General features: G+C 34.0%; 1 protein-coding gene and 1 non-coding gene across 2 annotated transcripts; one reads left to right on the top strand and one right to left on the bottom strand.

Annotated features, from left to right (window-relative positions):
- The first annotated feature begins 3,659 nt into the window (after positions 1–3,659).
- Positions 3,660–5,561, top strand: LOC18013813 (GDSL esterase/lipase At2g04570). The gene is made up of 2 exons (XM_006418497.2): positions 3,660–4,075; positions 4,699–5,561. Exons 1-2 carry the CDS (start codon positions 3,701–3,703, stop codon positions 5,380–5,382), a joined length of 1,059 nt encoding a protein of 352 aa, XP_006418560.1. The 5' UTR covers positions 3,660–3,700; the 3' UTR covers positions 5,383–5,561.
- A 17,880-nt stretch (positions 5,562–23,441) lies between these two features.
- LOC112084902 lies at positions 23,442–23,549 on the bottom strand. Its single transcript, XR_002898558.1, has one exon. It is a non-coding gene; the product is annotated as a small nucleolar RNA R71 (small nucleolar RNA).
- Positions 23,550–24,003: the final 454 nt, after the last annotated feature.

Here is a 24,003-nt window from a genome sequence, read left to right as displayed (position 1 = left end):
AAACTCCAACACAACCACAACGGGAAAGTTGGACATACAACGGGAGTGTTCCTTCAATATATGTAAAGAACAAAGCTGATGCGAAAATGAAATAAGAACCAAATGTTGACAAGTCATGTTCTCCAAAATCAAAATAATCTTGACAATTAGAAATAAATAATACCAAACTTTAGGGGAAAACTTCTATTTATATAGTCTAAAAACAGATAAAAAACAAACGTGAAGGGGTACCTTCGTAAGAGACTTTCTGGCGTTAAGAATGCCTTCAGCGATAATAACACCACTGCAATTCACAAGAGAAACAAATCCAATATAGCACAAGTTGTGCTGGTGAACGGATAGAACAAATAAAATATAATTATTTTTTATTAGCAGAATATTCGAGTAGCTAATTTCTGTCTGTACTAAAGTATAAAAACTAATTTGTTTACAATATAAGCGACCATTTCCCTCTCTTTTCGTCATGAACAGAACACTAAGCAAAATAAGCTCTAAACTCTTGGTTGTGAAGAACCAACAATTAATAAGAAGAAGAGAAATTTGCATCGAAAATAGCTTTGGAATATTCATTGTTAATTAAATTCATTTTGACCTAGTTGATTTAAATAGAGTAGGCTAAGAAGCTGCTACTTACTCTGATTTTTTACATTCTTTTTTTTTTAAATTAAAATCTAGAGAGCTAAGGTGTTAAAGAAGGGGGGTGCTGATGTGTCAAGTTTGTGAGACACAAGCCACTCTTTATATAATAGATTAGATGATTATCCACGCAAATGCGTGGATTTTTTTTTAATTATTATTTATCTAATGCTTAAAACCTAAATTAAATTTAGATTTTTGGTTGTTTTTGGATATTCATGTAGAAAAAATTAGTTTTTTACTTATTTTTATAAGGTGTTCTTGTTTTACTTAGCTTTTTTATTGGCTCTTTTTTTTTGATAGATTTATTGGTTTTTTGTTAGTTTTTTACATATTTTCTTAAGGTGTTCTTATTTTGGTTGGCTTTTATATTAGCTTTTTTTTTTGTCTTCAAAAAGCTTATTAAACTTTCCTCTACTAAAAACCATTAATTTCTTTTTTTAAGACTACATCATCTTATTTTTGGAACATCATAAACAAATCTGATATGAGAATCCATCAAATCTAGATATGTAGTCTATATTTTCTTTTACTGGTATCAAAAGTAGTAAGATAATTCTCATAATTATTCAAACACAAAAAAAATCACGGCATCAAATAGTTCTTCAAATCAGAATAGCTTACATGATCATTATACCACCCATCTTATGGTAAAGACTTCTTCTTTTTCTGTTATGTGAATTAAATTCAACTTAGAACAAACCATTAGCGAATTTTTACCTTTTTGTAAAGCTTATTCAAGTTTACTAAATTCAGTGCGTGTTAATTATCTTTAACTTACCTAAACAAATGTTCCATTTTTTTCTTTGCTTGTTTCCAATGCTTGTTTACTTTGATTTCCATGCATGTATCGCATTCAATGATTTGTTATAGCGTTTTATCTAAACCATGTTAAGAACATCACTGCATCATCAACTTGGAAATATAACGCTAACCAATTGATCATCTTCCCTCCATTAAGCGAATCCCTACAGATTCCCTAATAACCGAAATATGAAAAGTCATAATAAGCATTTTTTCTTTTTTTTTTGATCATAATGTCAAAAATGTTTAGTAAGAAAAATTAAATTAGTAGCAAATTTCTCTTTTGAACCCAAATAAGCAAGGTATAAAAAAGTTTATCAGTAATTCTCAGAGTAACTAATCATCTTTCATAAGTTCATAGTCACCATAATTGTGATGTATGTAGCAAATTAACATTCAAACAGTAAAGTAAAAAAAAGGAGAGTTCTTGATCACAAAAGGAGAGTTCTTGATCACACTATTTATAGAATTCTCGAACAAAATTCTGCTTCTCCTTTAAACGAACATAATTGAGTGTTACCGTTAATGTCTCTGACCGTAATCAAGAAATAAATCTAAAACTGTGGATCTATGGATAACATTTATTGTCGGAGACTTCTACATAAAAACCTGCATAACTTACAATTTAAAGTTGTAGATTGGAGATTTATCAGAAAATTTTGAGTTATTTTAATTCTTTTTTTTTTCATATATGCGTTGAAACATGTAAAAAAAATCTTTATATTAACAATGTTTGAAGCGTCATTAAGATTATGAGATATTAAAAGCTGAAGTTAAAAAGTCAATATAATAAATAATCAAATTACAAGAAAAATGATTATGAAAATAAATAGTTTTAATTTAGTTTTTTTTAATAACAAATAAATGAGCTGATGTGTCATAAAAATGAGTGCTGATGTGTCAAGTTTGTGAGACTCAACTGAGTCTTTATATAATAGATTCTATTTTATATATACTTTTTAAAATATCTTGAAATTTATACATTAAAGTAGTAAAAAAATATATTTTTATCATTACAGATTTTTTTTTACAAAATACTATATAAACTTTTATTTTATAATTTTTTAATATTTTAACGTATTTTTCTTTTCTTAAAAATTAAGATCCGGATCCATATATCCACAAATATCTTAATATTTAGGTGGATATATAAAGTCTCGATATCTGGAAAAAACGAATTCGAATACATATAACTAAAACTCGGATTTGGCGAATTTGGATCTGGATATCTTAAAATTACTAAATATCTGTTTCGTTCCCACCCACTTACGTGATGAATAGTTTAACCCTTGACATACAGAATTACGATGATTGACATGACGTTTGATGTAGCCATATAGGTATGCCAACAAACCTCTTCGAGGAGAATTTGTGAAGTGCTAATTTGAAGTAGAGAACCTTAAAGCTTATTTATCTTTCGAGAAACAAAAAGTGTCATGTGGGATTGTCTAATCCAATCATAACATTGCAAGATGAGGTCCAACTTGGTTACAAGACTGTAATTTGGGGAAGCTTTTACATAACATATCTTTCTCCTTCCGATTATGAATGTTACTTTTTATTTTGCCCAAAGTGGCTCTGGTTTCCTCTGTTTTTACCATTAGTATATGGTTATTAATAAACTCACGGTGGGCAAAATGAAAACATTAGATTAATGTATGAAACATTTGGTATTATTGTCACTTCAATCGGTCAATTATGACTAAAATCGCAGTAAAAAGTATTCTTACCAGTTACCATAACACCCAATTCCATGAGTTGGTTGTTCAGTAACTTTATACTTTCTTTATATTTTTCTTCCGTAACCCAAAACATTATCTAGAAATTTTTTAGAGATTGAACCAACTCGATTTGATGGGAATAAATTATGTAGACCCTAATTCACAATAAATATATCATTTAGGGTCTACAGATCATTCCTTTCGTACACTGAAACCTAACTTCAGAATAGATTAATCAATATGTCCAAATTTGGGCATATATCCCTAACCATATAACTAAGACATTTTGAGAATATTGAACAACAAAAGAAGTCCAACGGTAAAAGAGTAGTATTGATTGAGCGGCAAACGACCAAACAACAAATCGTGCTGAAAATAATAATGTCTCACCAGAATTTCTCAGCATTAATTGAAACACACAACAAACCTCTCTTTATTCAATGAAACCACATTTTTCAAACACTCATGTTCTCTTATAAAGACAGCTCATGGAATCACACAATCACAATCAAAACCACAAGACCTAAAAAAAAAACACTATGGAACACCTCAAAAGTCTCTTCACACTTATTCTCTTCCTCATGCTAACTATGTTGCCGGCACTAACGTTCGCTGGTAAGATATCAGCGATCATCGTGTTTGGTGACTCAACCGTTGATGCCGGGAACAACAATTATATCCCAACGGTCGCCAGAAGCAACTTTGAGCCATATGGACGGGACTTTGTTGGTGGGAAGCCGACCGGTCGATTTTGTAACGGAAAGATCGCGACGGATTTTATGTCGGAGGCTGTAGGGCTTAAACCGATAGTTCCGGCATACTTGGATCCTTCTTACAACATTTCAGATTTTGCAACAGGTGTCACCTTTGCTTCTGCTGCTACAGGCTATGACAACGCCACTTCTGATGTTCTGGTACGGACTTTTCTTTCCCCTGTATTTATGACATATACTATTTGGTATGGTACAAGTCTTTATGGATATTTATGATTCATGATATATAGAATATAAATTTTTTTTATAAGAAAAATAATAAATAATAAGAAATAATTCTGTGTATTCTATTGGTAAAATGTAATTATATATAGATATATAATTTTTGTTTATATATATCATAGTTGCTTACGATTTTGCGTACAAATTAAGAACATTTTTACAACATCTATTATACATTTATTCTATCATTAAAGCGTATTAGTTATTTAACTCTAATTAATACGGAGAAAATATGAAATGTTACACAAATTTAACGTAGGAAATACAAAACATTCATTTTGTGAAACATTTATTATTAAGAAAGGGGGAGTGTATTTTTCATTTAAAAAAAATAACACCTATAATACGAATGGATGAATCTTTTTTTTTGTTTATAAACAGTAAATATAAATTTGAATAAATAAAAAATTGTGATCATTATTTATTGAAAGATGTTATATTTGGATGCTTTCTTTTCTTTTCTTTTTTCATTATAAATTGGAATTGGATGCTTTTCCTACAATTTATCCCTGATTACATTTCATTGATGATGACGATTCTAGTCGGTACTACCTCTATGGAGACAACTCGAATACTACAAAGAATACCAAACAAAACTAAAAGCATACCAAGGAAGAGACCGAGCCACAGAGACCATAACCAACTCTCTCTACCTTATAAGCGTAGGGACCAACGATTTCCTCGAGAACTACTTCGCCTTTCCTGGACGTTCTTCTCAATACTCTGTCGGTCTTTACCAAGATTTCCTAGCTGGAATCGCCAAAGACTTTGTGAAGAAGTTATATGGGCTTGGCGCTAGGAAGATCTCGCTAGGTGGATTGCCACCAATGGGATGCATGCCTTTAGAGAGAGCCACCAACATTGGCACGGGAGGTGAGTGCGTTGGACGCTTCAACGACGTTGCGGTCCAGTTCAACAGCAAGCTTGAGAAGCTTGTTGAGAAGCTGAGCAAAGAGCTTCCTGGTTCCATCCTCGTTTTCTCAAATCCATATGAACCATTTATGAGAATCATCAAGAACCCTTCCTCTTTTGGGTTCGAGGTTGCAGCAGCGGCTTGCTGCGCCACGGGGATGTTTGAGATGGGATATAGCTGCCAAAGAAATAACCCATTCACATGTACAAATGCAGATAAGTATGTGTTTTGGGACTCATTTCATCCAACACAGAAGACTCATCGCATTATGGCTAATTTTCTCATGAACAGTACATTTTCTCACTTCCTCTAAACATTTCTCTATGTGTGTGCGTGTATAATATTATTATTAGTGCGATAAGGCTTGCTTCCCAGATTTTTGATCCAGTTGCACTTTGTATGTATTTAGTTACTCTTTGCTTTTGTGTTAACTAGGTGTTTGGCCCGCTTTTGCGTGGACAAAAATGTTTCATCAAATTATTACGGTGTTGTTTGGTTGCAATTGTGATTTATTGCTGTTACTTTAGTACAAAAATGTTAAATTTTTTTGGTTTTTAATAATAAACTGTGACTTTAAGAAAATAAAAAGCTACAATTTGCTAGTTAAAAAAAATAAATATAGCATGAACAAAAGAGATGAAAATTGTGCTTTGAGATTTAGGAGTTAATTTAGGACTTTAAAACATTAAAAGTTTGTTTGGATAATTTAAAACTTTAAAGTTTTACATGATTTTGTTTTCATTTTTTTTTCGTCTTTTTCAAAATCATTGTCTTTCAATATTTTTTCTTTTCGTTCTTCCTCTCTCTTTCTATTTTTTCTTATTCTTCTTCCGGTTTTGTTCTTCCCATATTTGAATAGAAATTATAATCGATATGGATTTGTAAATAATCATTTTCATTAAAGGTAGTATAATAAATTTTGTAACTATACAGTTTTTGATTTCAAGAAATTTGTAATATTATTTAAATAATATATTTGTGGTTGTCCCTATTTCTAATATTTACACTTTTCTAGAATTGTTAGTCGATTTTTTTTTGCTATCGGAATTTTAATTCTTTCATCATTATGGTCTTGGCATCTTTATAATTGTTATTTAAACGATCTTGGCCATTGTTATTTAAATTCTTAATTACCGTAATTTCTTTAAAATTATGAGTGTTGTATCTTTTTGGAAAAAAACAATACAGTAAACACCAACATGGATTAATCGATCGAATTGACTAAAAAACGTTTAACTTATATGACTGAATCGACAAAAAGTGAGTAAAACTGGTTTAACTTAAATGATCAAATCGAATAAATTGTTAGTGAAATGCATTAAGATAAATTCATTAAGGATTTAATAGTTGATCAAAAATCTCAAGACTAATAATAAATACAGTCACATAAATTAGACCTCTAGAGATTGAGTGCGTTGGAATAGACGTCAATGTAATGTTGCGGCTGGCTTTCCTTATGAAGCGGATCCACCAATTACCTATCTGGAATTGGTTAGAGGCGATTGGTTCTTTTTCATCCCTGTTTCTGATTACTCAGAGGTTCTGTAAGACATTTTTTTTTTCATTTTAATCAAAATCAAATCATCTGAAACACATTTGCAATATATAATTTTTCAAATTCAATGCCTCGTTGCTCACATAGAAAACAGTATAGACCCAATAAAAACAGAATATGTAAAGTCTAAAACTTCCATGCCTCGTGTCATCCTCCATTTCTTCATCTGTTTACTTAATTTGGCTTCTTGCAAAGTCTAATACTTACATGCCATCTCCCTGGTTTGCTCTTATTTAATGATTCTATACAGAAAAAAATCGTGGTCCAAAGACATTGGCCAGTCTACTTTGATGCATATAAAAGACTGGTGGAAGATGTAAAAAGTCTTAGTAGTGGTGTTCACGTCTTTTAAAAAAAAAACACATGGTAACAAAGAGACATTAGACAGTGAATGTTTTGATCAGAAGAACTTCTTCAGGTCATCATAGATTCTCCACATAAAATGATATGCAGCTCCATTCTTGTTCTTCTCAGCTTCATGCAGGCATCACGAAGAGGTAAACACAGTACGAAAAAAACACAAAGATACAAAGTCACAAACACAAGAGCCAAGAAACCATACCTCGTTAGAGCAGAAACGATGTATACACCGAGCACATATCCTAAGACCAGGTTTATCAATGGTTTCTTCCTGAATTTCTTGACATTTAATAGGTTTTTTTAATTAAAACAGAGGTTTAAATACAAAGATCGATCCTTATTTAAGGATTTTAAGGATCGATCCTTATTTAGGTGTGGCAGGCTGTGATTGGTTCAAACATTTTCTGTTTCTCTCCTATTTTCTCGTCCTTTTGTTGCTTTGTGAGATTATATGGGTTTCTATAATATTTGTGCTTCTTTTTCTACAATTACAGTGCTTTTTATTATTTTAATTGTAACATCCCTATCACAGGCTCCTAAGAGAGCGGGGAACCGGGTATGTTAGGTCGACTATCGAACCGCGTCCGGTAGGATGTCCGATCTGGTGATCACACAGGATTGCCAGGAAAACGCCCAGGTAACAATCAACAACACAGACTTAGGCTGATCTCTCTACTAAACCTGAAAGACAAGGGGAGATGAGGGGTGAGTAATTGGGATTACTCAGTGAGGGTGGACCTTAAAGAGGCCCACAACATCATCAAACTAGCATAAATTGGTTTTAAGAGATCTAATCTTAAAGCAAGCCCAAGCAACACATATATAGATATATTTACTTATATATATAGACAATTCATTCCTAGCAATCAATCACACAGCATTCAAGGGTAACCCTACAAACAACTACACAAGAAACGGGTCCCTGGACGCGGTAGTAGTGGGCTGCCACATGGGCCCCCATGCCTCACCCGGAAAGGCAACCAGAATAATCCCATCCAATGGCTGGCCTATTACCATACCCATTAGTCAGGATCACTCTGTCAGTCACACAGACTGATCCACAGCAATCACCGAGACAGGCTATGACACTAACGGTCACTCAGACGGCTGCTCATAGCGGTCTCACCAGAAAGCTGTACCCAGCGGTCCCTTTGGACGGCTCAATAAACAGTGGATCGCTAATCCACTCCAGCGATGGCTCTAGCCGTGCCTCACACGACAGCGATAGCCAACAAACAACACTGACTCCTGCCTCCAGGAGCCAGGGGTCCTATCAGAGATCTATATGCACAATCATCCATTTCAAAGAATCATCCGTTTCTTAAAGGTCCTTCCATTATTAAGATGCACTTTCGGTGATACCAATTGTAACAAAAGGAACATTAATCAGGTTAACATCACTCAATCAATATTTTAAAGTCCAATAAGTTTAGATCCAAGTTCAGGTTAATTATCTCATTCCACCAGCAACCAGCAACATCAACAAACAGGCAACACAGATCCAGGTCCTAACAATTCTAACAACCCTAACAAGCAGATATAAGCCTGATCTAAGAAAAGACCACTTAAAAGACAACCATGCATATGTAAGAGAGGATGAAGCCACAGAGCCCTCACCTTGGCTTAGAAGGCTGAGAAACAGGAGGAGGAGGCAAGGGAGAAGGAGATCTAAGAGGAGATCCATCAGAATCAGCTCCCATCTCACCCAAAGGAGAAGGAGGCGGCGCAGACATCACAGCAAGGCAAGGAAGCTTCGACGGCGAGAGAGGCTTGGAGGATGGTGGCGGCCGCGGCTAGGAGGGAGAGAGACACGTCCAAGAGAGAGAAAGAAGGAGAAGAAAACGCAGAGAGAGAGAGGAAGGGAGCAGCTCGGCGCAGGAGGAGAGAAAGAGAGAGGAAAAAGGTGGCTAGGGTTGATTAGGAGCTTAATGAGGGTTTTAGGGATTTAATTAGGTATTTATATAGAGGTCAAATAGATGGGTTGGGCTTAATGGGCTCTTAGAAAGAAATTAGGAAAAACCCAAATCAAAAGGAAATAAAAAGAAAAGGAAATATAGATGGTTTAATTTAATAAAACCGGAATTAGGAACTGGTAACATCCAATATTTGGTTAACCAAAAGTCGGGATGTTACATTAATATTCTTCAAGAAATCCATATGAATATCTCTGATAAACTTGCCCTAAGAGTTAGACACCTACACTGTCAAAACAACAAAATTCTTTGATCAATTATCAACGAAGAATAACGCATAAACAATAACACAAGATCGAAGAACACTATCTTCAGAATTTTAAAATCAAAAGAAAAAATAAACAAGTAATTAGAAAAAGAAGTCACAAAAGGGAAAGATGAGTAACGATGCCACATGATCCAAAAATATCAACTGCAATGAGATAAAAACAGAATGATACAAACGCAAAAGATACAAAACCCGCAGAATACAGTAAACATTATCAAGAAAACGCAAAATGAATCCCTACCCCGCAACACAATGAGTTCGTCACGTAAAACCTTACGGTTCAACATGAATAATTGAAGTTAATTATATGATCTTCACGTACGGTTTACGTATCGTTTGGTAACTGTTTCTTTTTTTTTTTGTGCTTGCAATTTTGTACTTGGTAAAAAATTTTGATAATGATAATCATAATATGCGACACTGAAATTTTCCTAAAAATGCAACAATTAATAGTTAGTGATTATTAATTATGATGATGACGACAACTTACGGTCGTTAGTACTCTTGCTTGTCGCAATCCTACGCATAACGGCGTTGTAGAAATCGAAGACGGTGAACTGAAAACCATTGTTGGTTTTTTTAAAGCAATCTCGTTCAACATCGGACCAATCTTCTCACTAAAGACCATATAACCATTGATAGTTTGGCGACCAAGGGAGTTCCTTAGACATTTAGAGGAGTCTAAAAACGTCTTACCATGCTCTAGAAACCACAGGATCAGGCGGATCCTCATGTTTGTACACTTTCCTTTTCCGGATGTATTCACACTTGGAGGAATAACTCTCCAACGGCTCCTTCTAAGATGCTGCGTTTTGGAGCTTCATTCACTGAATCTGGACGTCCCAAGACACAATTCCTACGCACCCAAGTTGTCAAGACTCAAGCACAGCTCCATTTACCTTATTTGGCCGAGATTTGGTCATTATGATTTAAACGGCTAGTTCTGCAATTAGTTTGTGATTTCTTTCTTGCTTTAGCTTTTTTTAGAACTTTGGTTTAGACTTGTGTAGAGCATTATATAAGCTCATCTTTTTCTTCATTGTAAATCACCATTCAATCTTATGTAAAAAGCATTTTCGTTTTCTTCAAAGAGAGTTCTTTGTAAGAGTTGTTTCTTTTGAATATTGTGTGTGATTCACATTGTTCATTAGAATTCTTGGATTAAATTATTTGTGTGATTCAAGTAGTTTGTTCCATCACCTGATAGAGAGAGTCTATCATCATCAGATTGAGTGAGTCAATCAAATCCACCACCTTCCATCCCACCTTCATATCCACTTCCGCACAAAGCTTGTTAGCTTTTGATTATCAAGAGATCACTAAGCATCGGTGTGATTCCGTGCCTACATCAACCATTCAAAATAACCGCATAAATAGAGAGATAGTTAGGGTTTTGACATAAACAAAGGCATATTTATAAACCTCAAATAATTAGGGTCTCGAGAAAACAGTTTGTTTTTTCTTTAGATTTCACAAGGGCTAGGGTTTAGAAAAACCAAAACTCTGGATGTAGGCATCTTTTTTTCACATAACTGGCCACCCCAAAAAAAATTACAAAGATGAGTTTTAGCCAAATCCAAGCTTGTAAGGCCAAATAATCCAAGCCGAAAAACAAATTGGTAGACAAATCGGTATTATCCAATTATATTGCAAACTTAATTTAGACTAATTAAAAGGATATTAATGCCTTTTTGATGAAGGATAGAAAGATAATTAGCCACCTTGAAACTCGATGAGAAGCCTTAAAACTAAAAATTTACTTCACTTTTAACATATATGATGATCTGCGAAACCTATGTTTCTTCTCAAGATTATGGTATGCCTATATATATAGCTAATTTGTTTTTCGTTAGTTATTCTTAAGATATTTATGTTTCCATTTTGAAAGTTTTGTGAAGAAATTTGGTTTAAGTGTGTTTTTTTTTTCAGAAAGAAATGAGACAAAATAAGCTAAAAATTCAACTTGGTTTACGATTAGTTATTTATCAATTTAATATGGTTGGGTAATATTTTATGTTCCTATCAACAAACACTTTGGAACTGAATTGTCAACAATATTCGTAATCATTACGTATGAAAAACCATGATACTTTTTAACAAAACAAAAAATACCTATGAAACTAAGAGCAAAATACCTTTTAACAAAAAAAAACTCTATCCTCCGGTGGTTTCAGAATGCAGCTTGCTCGTTAGTCTCACAAAAAGTTTTCTTAACTTGTGGCGAAGCTGTAAGCTTCGTGTTTCTTACGTTGTGAAGACGGCTCTGGAACATGTATCTCGAAGCAACATCAGCGGAGTTTAAGGCTTCAAACTTCCCTTTCTCACACTTTGCTCCTTGTGCGTCCCCTTTGTTGATTCCTTTTAAGGTTGTTTTGTTAGGTTTTCTTCTCTAATTTTGCCTGTTATTTCTGTTTGTTGTAATTTACTTTCGTTATTTTAGTCTTTTTCTTTTCTTGTATTTTCCTATAATTCTGTCCAAAAAAAATTAATAATATAATCTTTACATTTTACAAAAAAAACTAAAAGTAAAGTATTCATCTATTATACTAAAACAAAAGCACTTTTAGTACTGGCTTCCGAACATTCCTAAATGTTTTAAAAAAATTATTTGGAAACAGTTTTAAAATTATCATAATTTATTATAATATTATTTAAAAAACATATTTTCTTTTGTATATAAATTTAATACGAAAATTAGATATTAGTAAAGATATTTAAAGATTTCCTTAAATATAGGTTATATTTAATTTAAAATTCAAATTTATTAATTTTTGTAATTAAATCTAATTCTGAATAATAGATATTAATTTAGATTACTTAGACTTCCTTAAATATAGGTTTATTTAATTTAACATTTGAAATTCAAATAATATTTTCAGAATAACACATATGATTAACAAATATTTTATTGTATTTTTAATCATATTCAATCAGACTAAAATCGAAAACTGATAAATATTAATATTATTTAGTAATTTGATGAGATGAGTTAAGTTTTTTAATAATTATGGTTTTATGCGGATTAAATTATCAAAATATGCAAGATATTAAAATAAAAATTATTTAAAAATTAATAAATATTTATATCATATAGTAATATTAATAGACGGATTAGAATTATAGTTTTATAACCATAGTCCGTTTCGGATTAATAGAATGAGTGAATTATAAATATGTTTTTATAATAACATTTATTTTTTGATTAATAGAAACGACCGGATTAAAATTATGTTTTCATGATCGTGGTCATAATAATACTAAAAAAAATTAAAATATAAAAACAAAGTTCATAATTAACATTATATCGATATATATTTAATTAATCGATATTTTTATTCTACTAATATACAAAATCTATACTATTTAAAATCAAAATATAGTGATTTAAAAATAAATAAATAACAAAACAAATTATATCTAAACATAAAATAAATATAAATTATATTAAAAAAAAATCTTGTGCGAACACACGGGATTAATATCTAGTACTGATTTACTTCTCCGATCAAACCAAAAATGTTGACAATTCGTCCCAACGTTACAAACTTTAATTTCAATAAAAATAGGGTTTGTATTAGCGCATTTATTAGTAGTTCAATGTGAACGCGAAAAAAAGAAAATGAGATCCCAATATTATCTATACAAAATCAGTGCAAAATCTATTATATTAAAACATAAGCACATTTAGTACTTGCTTCCAAACACTCCTAATTTTTTTAAGTGTTTATAAATAATTTTAATAATTATTTATATTTAATTTCGAAAATTAGTTATTAATTTAAATATTTTTAGAGTTCTTTAAATATAGGTAATTTAGATTTGATTTGATTTGATTAAAACTAATAAATCAGATACTAATTTAGATTTGATTTAAAGATTCTAATTAAAATAATTTCTATACTATTAAACATTTTTATCAACAATATCTAGAATTTTTGAAAAAAAAAATTCCTATATGAAAAATATTTATAATGATGTAAATGATATGATATTTGTTTATATAATATATTTACGATTATGATTTATTTACAAATTAATAATAAAATAATAAGTAAAATTCAAATGTATAATTTAAATATTAAAAATATATTTTTTTAAAATTCATAGAACTAAAAATATATATAAAAAATCGGGTTAAAAATATTTTGGTAACTAATATCACTAATTTTGAATTATACATGTATATCGAAAATATATTTTCCATACAAAATTAAAACATAAAAAATTAAAAATTATTGCATACACTATAATGTGGTTTGAAAAACCAGTTGTACACTCCCTTTGTTGATTAAATTTTTAGAAAACTATAATGCTAAATAATACTGTTAATACATCTCAAACTTTTAACAAATATTTTTATATTATACGGTAATATGAACGGAAAAATTAGAATTATGTTTTTATAATAGTTCATTTTGAATTAATATTAACGGACGGGTTAAAAGTATATTTTTATAATAATAATTAATTTTAATATTATAAAAATATATCTAAACACAAAAATCAATATTTCGCTTATTAAAAAATATATTTATAAAAATAATTATATTTAAACCCAAAAACACAAATTATATTATAAAATTCGTTAAACAATAAAAAATATTCCCATGCGGATGCACGGGGTTAGAATCTAGTATACTTTAAATTTGGAAATATTGGTAGCCTACTATCATAGATATAGTGACATTCCACATCTCAACCAATTTAGTTGACTCAAAACACTATGAAAGTGACCTTTTGTAAAAGAATATTTGATCCGAAGTGATAGGAGATTTTTATGTTTTATCCATGCAAGGATGAATAAAACTATGCGCACATACTAAATACTAATTAATGTTAAATATTTTTGTTTCTAGAAGTACTACCTCCGATCAGAATCTTTCTTTTACTCATTAATCACTATCATTGGTTCTCTATACATTACGACTTGCGAAAATTTTCCAGAATCAGCTATAATCGTTCCAAAATCACCAAAATAGGTTATTGTATGACCAAAACAAAATAGACTACCACTTCACATGAAACAAATGTAAACATAATAATGCAAATGCAAAATAAATCATAAATTTATTCAAATATAAGTGATATAAAATAAGATCTCATTTGTTGTTGATTTTACACGGTGATTACTTGATTCATGCTATCACTAGTTATTTTTTCACATTAGTTAAAAATAAATCATAATGTATGCAAATATATATTTAGTTTGTTTTGTTTTCTATATAAGATAACTAGGTATTTGTCACATTAGGCGATTTACGGTTGTATTTTTTCTTCTAAGAATTTAGAGTTCTTTATAGTGGTTTTACGTTCATATATGTCATATGATTCAAGGCTTTTGGTAATTTGTTTAATAGTTGTTTTCATGGTATTGAATCTTATATATATATATAGAGGTGTCACTCTCCCTTATAAGGAAAGAAATGCTCCCCTAACCAAAATGAAGGAGGCATAATCTTGTTCATTAAATCGTTAAGGGAGAGAATCCCTTCAGGGAAAGGTAAACTCTTGACGCCACATGCATAATCTTATATAAAACAGTCTGTTCTGCCTTATAAGAAAGATCATCACGGACCTAAAGTCCCAGGTCCCAGGTCCCACAGACTGAGCCTCCGGCCTTCCAGACCCACTATCTCAGGTCCTACAGACTCATGTTCCGGCCTTCAATACCCACAGTCTCAGGCAATCATGACTGGGAAGGTAAATATGAATAATTGGGTAGCAATACCTGGAGAGGTTAGTAATTGAAGTATAAATGAAGATCAAGTCAAGAGTGAAGCTCGAGCCTGAAGCTTCAAGTCTTGGAATAAACACTAGCTGGAAATCTTAAGTGTAAGAGAGGCTTTGGTGCGTGTAGAGAGTCTCTAACAGGTCCACTAGGACATATGTCCTCCTCTCATTAGTAAACGTGTTAAGCGAGTATTGAGCTAAGTAAAGCTCTGGTCTTTGACTTACTTGTTGACTAGCCATTACAAAGTTGTTATAATCGGAAGCCAGACAGAGAGAGAGAGGGAGGATAAGGCGATATGTACTTTCTGACGAGTTTGCCGTTCTAGTTGATTCTGGTGTGATTATCACCAGCGAGATGTAGGGATCCGGTTAAGGATTTGAACTTGTTAACTCGCGTGTTCTTCTCTGTTTCATTCTTTCTTTAGTTTCATTCATCAATCGATTATAATCGCTAAGCTCAAGAGTTCTTAATCAAGAACAAGAGGGAAAGATTAGGAGTTAATCTTCACAAATTGGTACCAGAGCCAGGTTACTGGTGCGGTGGGTCATGAATCGAAGATGACTGATGTGGTGTGCGGGATGTGAGCAAGTTTTACCTTAAATCGAATCAATGACAACCGCAAGTGCACAACTAATCAATTATAGTACTTAGGGATCAAATCCACAAGAAAAAAGGATATAGTCTGCGAAACCTTTTTAAAGAGATTAAGTAAGGAAGTTTAGAAGTATCGATTTTTATAGGGGTTTTGGTGTCACTAAAAATATAAATCCTAAACTAAACGGAAAAAAGAAAAGTTTCTTAAGAAAATTAATTGGAAATCTAAAGAAAACCTAATGTAAAAATCTTGAGAAAATTGGTGTAACAACTATTAAAAGAGACGTTGGGTTATTTGGAAATATCTCTGGGATGTGAATGATTCAAAACATTGCTAAAGAGTACATAAAAAGATCCTAGCTAAAAATCTTAGAACTCGAGCATGGATGTATGAATATGTCACTCTCGTGATCATAACCAACTGCCACTGACAGCCCTGACCAGTAACTTCTGACTCTGGCCCCAGCCATAGGTGTTCACAATCTTGCACTAGACTCATCTACATTCACAACTCACCTATAAGTAGCTTCCGTCTCCTATGACAGAATTAGATCTGGAAAATAATGAAAACTCTCGCAACACTAAGTACTTAAATCAGATTATAGTTCTTGATGTTACTCTCATGTTTTAAAAATGAGTTTAGAAGAAAAAGTTCTAGGATTCGGCTTACTAGTGATAACACCATATTTTGACCACTTTTATGGATCATAATAATATCTTACGCAGGTGTATTAACTCTATTTTCACTGGTTTTTAAATTGTTTTCAATGTTTAAAGTTTCAAAAGACTTTTCAGGAAATTTGGGCAAAAGATATGCAATTTCGAACAAATGAGCAATTTTGGATAAATGCAGACCGTCAGAAGTATGGCAACCGATGAAGACTTTCTCACCGTCTGATCAGCCCCAAAATTTGTGACATCATAGAGGATACAACCAGCTTTCTAATGCATTGTTTTGGAGACAATCCAACGGTTAGATCTTCAGATACTCTCGATGCAATAAAGACAGAAAATGCAGTCTCAGAAGATGGCACAAATCGGGACCGCGGCAAAGGCATGTTTCCCCACGGGTAGGAGCACCACGACCACAGCCAGTAGTCAGTCACTTCCCCGACGACCTAATTAAATTCCAAGTAGATTCCCTATTGAAGCCCTAAGTGTACATGACAACTCCAGAAGCTATAAATACTCCCTTTAGGTCATTCTAAAGGGTATGGAGAGTCTGTGTACGAGTTTTACAAAAACCCTAGAGAGTAGCCGTTGATTTCAAAGAAGGAGCCACTGCTGGAGAGCATCATCGCGCCTCCACCTGCAACTCTGTTCTTCGTTTTTTCTTTATTGTTCTTTTTAATTTCCTGCAACTTTCAATACTTTGTGATGATTGTTTACAATATGCTTGAGTAGTTTCCCAGTTGGGGTTAAAGGAATTTTTCGAAGGGAATTTCGTGTGGATTTTTTATGAATCGATAGATTTAGGATCTATAATCTTCTAGATGTTCTTTGTTTACCTTTAGTCTTACTGCGTGATTCTCTGCTAGCTACTTAGAAGCCGGTCTAGATATGATTTGTTGCGAAAGCTTTCATTGATTGTCTGACCTAGTGTGAAATGAGCAATGAGTCTGTAGGAGTGGAAACCTACCTATAGATGAGTTGTGAATGTTGATGAGTCTTGTTCAATTATTACATCTACTCACTTCCAGGATCAGAGTGGAAACCTACTGATCAGGGTTGTGAGAGATAGTTGTTTAGTGCTGCGAAAGTAGGCTATTTATACTTCCGTGCCTCGAGTTCTTGAACATACATAGTCGATTAACTTTATCATGTACTTAATTTAAACATAGGTTTAGTCCATGAATCCCAGCGATACCCTTAAGCCCAGTGTTTGTTTTCTATTGCTTACAACCTTCGATTTTTCCCTGCTTTCATTCGCCTTAGATTTTTACTAGCTATTACCTGTTTTCGTTTTTCAATTACTTTTATTTGCCTTGCTTTCTAGTTTAGAATTAGTGACAACCAAAAACCAAAACCCAAACCTGTTTAGTTCTAATCTGATTTGAGCATTAGTGTGAATTCATACTGAAACAACTAAGTCTCTGTGGATCGATACCCTAAGTACTACATCGCACATATGTGCACTTGCAGACATTTAGGGGTTATAAATTTAAAACCTGAAGCTTAGTAAAACCGAACAACACCCCACTTTTGCAGACATCAACTAGCTCATGCAATCATCATCGAGCATATATACTCCCCATCAAAAATCCCTTTAAGCACAATAAGTAAACTACTCAGACATGATTAAAGAAAGCAAAACATTGTATTGAATGGCTGTAAAGAAATTGTTATTGAAGAAGAAACAAAAAAGGTTCAAGAGATAGATCCCTATCTCCCTAAATCTAAAACAAACTAAGAAAGAAAAGCTAAGAACTTCTAACACTTAGAATAACATAGCATGTCGTTTAGAGTTTTTAAAACAAGTATTTATATGTCTTCAAGTCATGCCTTGACGTCACTTAGGGTTTCTTCAAAGACAGAAATCAATTTGGCTTGAAAATGGGCTTCTAAGGGAAAGTTGATTCTCTGCGGTCAGGAACTCTGCAACCATGGGGAAACAGGTGTCGGCCGCGGTCTGGAAGGCTGACCTGCTGCTTGATTAGACTTTTTGGTCTTCGCGTAACTTTTGATTAAACCATTGGATTATCCTCATGTCAAGTGTGCTGGAAAGCTAGCTGATCTATCTTTAATGTCTCCTAACTTGAGCTGGATCAGACAGTGAGAAGGTTTTCATTTGTGGGTGAACTTCTAACAGCTTAACTCGATCTAAAAATCTGGTCTTCTATCCAATTTGTAAATCTTTTGTCTAAATTTCCTGAAAAGAGTCTTAAGACTACAAATACTAGAAAACCATAAAAAAAACACTTAAAAGGAATGAAAAACATTTGAAAAGCATTTAAAAATGATCCATAAAAAGTGGTAAAAAAAATACAGTGTTATCAATGAGGACAAGTCAAAGGATCAAAGTTAATATGTTTGATGGATCAGGAGACTTCGAGATCTGGAAGAAGCGAATGCTCGTGAATCTAACAGGTCAAGGCTTCCGCTTGATATTTCTTCTTCTTTGCCGCCGGATCTGTTGCCTCCTCCATCTTCGACGAAAAGGCTCTAAATCTGATATTCATGTGCGTCTGCGATCATGTTCTGAGGAACCTAGACAAGTGCACGATAGCCGAAAAATCTTGGTCCAGTCTCGATAAGATTTACATGGAGAAGACTCTGCTGAATTGAGTACACTCACAGCTAAAAGTATGTACTCATTCAAGATGCAGGACTCAAGATCAATAGATCAGAATGTGGATGACTTCTTGAAGCTGATAGCGGATTTCAATTTAACCTTAGTAGGTGAGATTCCATAAGAAGTTCAAGCGATCCTTCTACTCAACGCTCTCCCTAACATGTATGATTCTCTCAAATAAACTTTGAAATATAGTCCAGAAGCTATTAGACTTGAAGAGGTTGCTAGAGTGGCTAGATTTAAGGAAATAGAATTTAGAGATGTCCTTAGCTCTAAGAAGGTCATTATATTAGAGGAAGATCAGAAACTAGGAATCAAGGTTCTTCTAGGAAAGGTAAAAGCAGGTCAAGGTCTGCCTCCAATGATGGAAAAAAAGTTTGTTGGATATGTGGTAAAGATGGCCAACACAAGAAGCAATGTTACAAATGATTGGAAAGGAACAAAGACAAAGGTCAGTCACAGGGAAAGGGTGAATCGTCTATGGCTAAAGATGATGCACAAGATCTGGTTGGTTTGTTAATGTCAGAGGTTAATTTGAGCACAGGAGATTCAAAACAAGAAGAGTGGATTATAAACACCGGTTGTTCTTTCCATATGTCACCAAGAAGAGTGTTCATAGACATGAAAGAGCTAAATGATGGCAGAGTAAGAATGGCATATAACACGATGTCTGAAGTTAAAGGTATTGAGTCAGTTTGGTTCGAGAATCAAGATGGCACAACGTTTATTCTCCATGAGATCAGATATATGCAAGGAATTGCTAGGAAATTAATGATTGTGGGAACTTTAGAAGCCAAAGGTTATGAGTTCAAAGCAGGGAATATTGTTCTGAAGTTAGTCAAGGGCAGTTCAGTATTCATGAAAATTAAGATACATGAGGCATTCTCTGTATATTCTTCAAGGAAAAACTCGGATTTCAGTTGGTACGAAGTAAAGTCAAGTTCGGCGGTTCATTTTGACAACAGTGATGCTCAAGCTCAGTTGTGGTACAGTAGGATGGGTCACATCGGTCAGAACGGTTTCAAGGTGTTAACAAAAAGAGGATGTTTTGGCAGCTACAAGGTTACCGAGGTGAAATTATGTGAGGATTGTGTCATTAGAAAGACACATTGTGTGAGCTTCGGACCAGGCCAACACGTGACTAAGAACAAACTGGATTATGTTCACTCCAATCTTTGGGGATCTCCAAATGTCCCATTTAGTCTAAGTAAACACTAGTATTTTATCTCGTTTACAGATGACTTTACTATAAAGGTGTGGATATACTTTTTTAAGACCAAAGATGAGGCTTTCAGAAGCTTCATGGATTGGAAAAAGATGGTCGAGACACGAACAAAAAGGAGGGTTAAGAAGCTGCAAACTGACAATGGGTTAGAATTCTGCAAACAAGAGTTTGATCAGTTCTGTAAAGAGGAAGAAATTGTAAGACACCGAATGTATTTACACCCCACAGAAAAACAGTGTGGCTGAAAGATTAAACAAGAAAAGTATGAATAAATTATGAAGTGTGCTCAGTGAAAGCGGTCTCAATCAACATTTTTGGGTAGAAGCTGCTGCTACAGCTGTTTAACTAATAAACAGGTCACCTTCTTTATCTATTGAGTTCAACGTCTCAGAGGAAATATGGACTTCTGCAATATTGCCTGACCTTAATGGTTAATGCAAGTTTGGGTGCTTAGCTTATATGCACTTAGATAGTTGGAAGTTGAACCCTCGAGCCATGAAGGGAATTTTTACGGGTTATCCATAGGGTGTAAAAGGATTCAAGATATGGATTCTTGAGGACAAGAAGGTGGTGATAAGCATCTTCAGAGAAGATCAAATTTTAAAAGACCTTAAAACAGATACTTCTAGCAAAGAAGATCAAGAAAAGGACATGTGGAAAATTAATATAGAATTGGCTTACATTGCGAGCTAGGGTTGATGTCGCAAAAGAAATTTTAAATTTGCAAACCCTAGTGTCTGCAAGTGCACAGCCGTGCATTGTAGTACTTAGCGTGTCGATCCACAGGGAGAATTGTCTTTTTTGCAGAAACTTTAAACTGGATTAGATCTCGACGTCAAAGATCAATGGGGGCTTTTGTGGGGTTTTGGTGTCACGATTTCTACTAAGCTAAACAAGAAATAAAAATAGATAAAAAAGATGAAAAACGTGTTGGGTATTAGGGTTCATCTCTAGGGTTCATGATCTACGACACAAGGAATTTAGTTAAGGATTTTCTATGATTCTGAAACTAGGATAGACATTTGTAAGATTAGCCAACTCTCGTCACCTTAATCATCTAATTACTTAATCTCGGCAATAAACTCTCGCTCTCATGCCGGATTAAGATCATGCATTTCAGATCGGAATCCGTTTTGGCTTACGTATCCTCCGTAGGTGATAACACCGTATATTGACCACTTTTATAGATCATAAATATGTCTTATGCGAGTGTTTTAACTCTGTTTTCAATGGTTTTTAAAGTGTTTTCAAAGTTTAGAGTTTCAAAAGACTTTTCAGGAAACTTAGGCAAAAGATATGCAAATTGGAACAAATGAGCAATTTTGGATAAATGCAGACCGTTAGAAGTATGACAAGCGATGAAGACCTTCTCACCGTCTGATCACCCCCCAAAATTTGAGACAACATAGAGGATCCAACCAGCTCTCTAATGCACTTGGTTTGGAGACAATCCAACGGTTAGATCTTCAGATACTCCCGATGCAAGAATGACAGAAAATGCAGTTCCGGAAGAGAGCATTAGTTGGGACCGCGGCCAACACCTATTTCCCCGCGGGTGGGACCATCACGACCGCGGCCATATAACGTTCACTTTCCAGACGACTTAATTAAAGCCCAAATCAATTCCTTTCGTTATTTTTGAAGCCCTAAGTGTCCAAGACAACTCCAGAAGCTATAAATACCCCATTTTGGTCATTATAAAGGGTGTGTTCGTTTTTTTGTTTAGATTTTCGTGTGAGACTCACAAACCCTAGAGAGAGAGGCCGCCGTTTAAGAAGGAGGAGCCGCCGAAGGAGAGCAACATCGCGCCTCCGCCGTCGACTCTGTTCTTCGTTCTTCTTTCATGTTTTCTTTAATTTCCTGCAACTTTCAATACTCTATGATGCTTTGTTACAATATGTTTGAGTAATTTCCCAGTTGGGTTTAAAGTGATTTTTCAAAGGGAATTTCGTGTGTCTTTGCTTATGAATCGATAGATTTAGGATTATTAATTTTCTAGATGTTCTTCGTTTGCCTTTGGTTTTACTGCGTGATTCTCTGCTGGCCACTTAGAAGCGGATCTGATATGACATGTTGCGAAAGTTTTCATTGATTTTCTGAACTAGAGTGAAACGAGAAATTCTTCTATGGGAGTGGAAACCTACCTATAGTTGAGTTGTGAATATTGATGAGTCTTGTTCTGCTATTGCATCTTCTCCATTCCAGGATCAGAGTGGAAACTTAATGATCAGGGTTGCGAGAGATAGTTGTTTAGTGCTGCGAAAGTAGGCTATTCATACTTCCCTGCCTTGAGTTCTAGAACATACGTAGTTGATTACCTTTATCACTTGTTTAAAATCGACATAGTTTAGTCCATGAATCCCCGCGATACCCTTGAGCCAAGCGTTTGTTTTTAATTGTTTACAAACTTTTCTTTCCATTCGATTTTCCTTGCTTCCATTCGCCTTTGATCTATTCAATTTTTACTTGCTTTTATTTGCCTTTCGTTTTCAATTGCTTTTATTTGTTTTGCTTTCTAGTTTAGATTTCGTGACAACCAAAACCCAAAACCAAAACCCAAACATGTTTAGTTCTAATCTGATTTAAGCATTGCCGTGAATTCGTACTGAAACACCTAAGTCTATGTGAATCAATACCCTAAGTACTACAGCGCACATCTGTGCACTTGCAGATATTTAGGGGTTATAAATTTAAAACCTGAAGCTTAGTAAAACGACAACAACAACCCCGTTTCTAATCGCATCAAGTTTTTGGCGCCGTTGTCAGGGACTTTGATTTGTTTCGTTGCGAATCCCAGCTTAAATCCGTTAGAACACTTGTTTACTTTTACTTTTTCTTTTGAATTTTTTAGGTTTCTCTACAATGAGAAATCGGAAACATGTTCCCGGAACTCTCGGTGATCCACCATATCACGTGGATGGTGACCCGAGCGACGATGACCTGACTGATGATGAGTTTGAAGAATCGATCTATGATGAAAATGAGCAAATCGGATTGCCAAAACATGAAGATGATGATGAACTGATTGGAAGTTTCGATTCACTTGAAAAATTCATGGGAGATCGAAGAGCTATTCAACCAGCCTTACCAGAGGATGGGAAAACCGAAATTAAGGTACCCTATATCCAATTAGTTCAACAAAATCAATTCTATGGTTATTCATCCAAACACTCGATAGACCATATCGAGACGTTCGAAGAATTATGTGCAACCATTACAGCAAATGGGGATTACCACAAGTGTAATCTTTTCCCATTCTCTTTGAGAGACAATGACATCAAATGACTAAAATCTTTAGATCCTGTTTCACTAAAAACGTGGGCAGCGTGTAGAAATGCTTTCCTAAATCGTTTTTACACTAGAAATCGTTCAAATCTCTTGAGAAACAAGATAAGAACTTTTAAACAAAAAGAAGATGAAGATCTTTTAGATACTTGGGAGAGATTTAGGGAATACCAAAGAGATTGTCCACATCACGGATATACTGACGAATACCTGATGGGTATCTTCTATCGAGGCATAACTCCAGAGTTACAACACTCTTTCGACACAGCAAGTAATGGAGACTTCTCAACAAGATCTGTGGAAGATGCTCGTGTTTTCATCAACAATTTCGCAAACGGCATCCATAATTAAGCAACTTTTGGCAATTCTGCACTTCCTGAGAAGAAAGAAGAGATTTCGGAAGTCATGAAGTGTCTCCATCACATAACGAGTCAACTTGTATTGCAACAACCAAACAAGGCACATAATACGTGTAACTTTGATGGTTGGGACAACCCAATGGATTCTTATGATCAAGAGATGATGAACACTGCAGAAGTCTATCAAATCCAAGATTTTCCCTTCGTTTCTGATCACCGCGAGTCCATTCATTCGGACTGCGGCCAAGACCTGTTTCACCACGGTCGCGAGTCGTACAACCGCGGGAAACAA

The sequence above is a fragment of the Eutrema salsugineum genome, unplaced genomic scaffold (assembly GCF_000478725.1).
Source record: "Eutrema salsugineum unplaced genomic scaffold, Eutsalg1_0 scaffold_4, whole genome shotgun sequence".
In the NCBI taxonomy this organism is placed as follows: Eukaryota; Viridiplantae; Streptophyta; class Magnoliopsida; order Brassicales; family Brassicaceae; genus Eutrema; species Eutrema salsugineum.
Note: the sequence above shows the minus strand (reverse complement) of the source record. Positions and strands in the feature narration are given on the sequence as shown.

Excerpts from the sequence above, each read along its gene's own strand:
- LOC18013813 (XM_006418497.2), top strand. The coding sequence starts at position 3,701 with ATGGAACACCTCAAAAGTCTCTTCACACTTATTCTCTTCCTCATGCTA. Across the intron at positions 4,076-4,698 it reads ACGCCACTTCTGATGTTCTG|TCGGTACTACCTCTATGGAG; the intron begins GTACGGACTTTT and ends TGACGATTCTAG.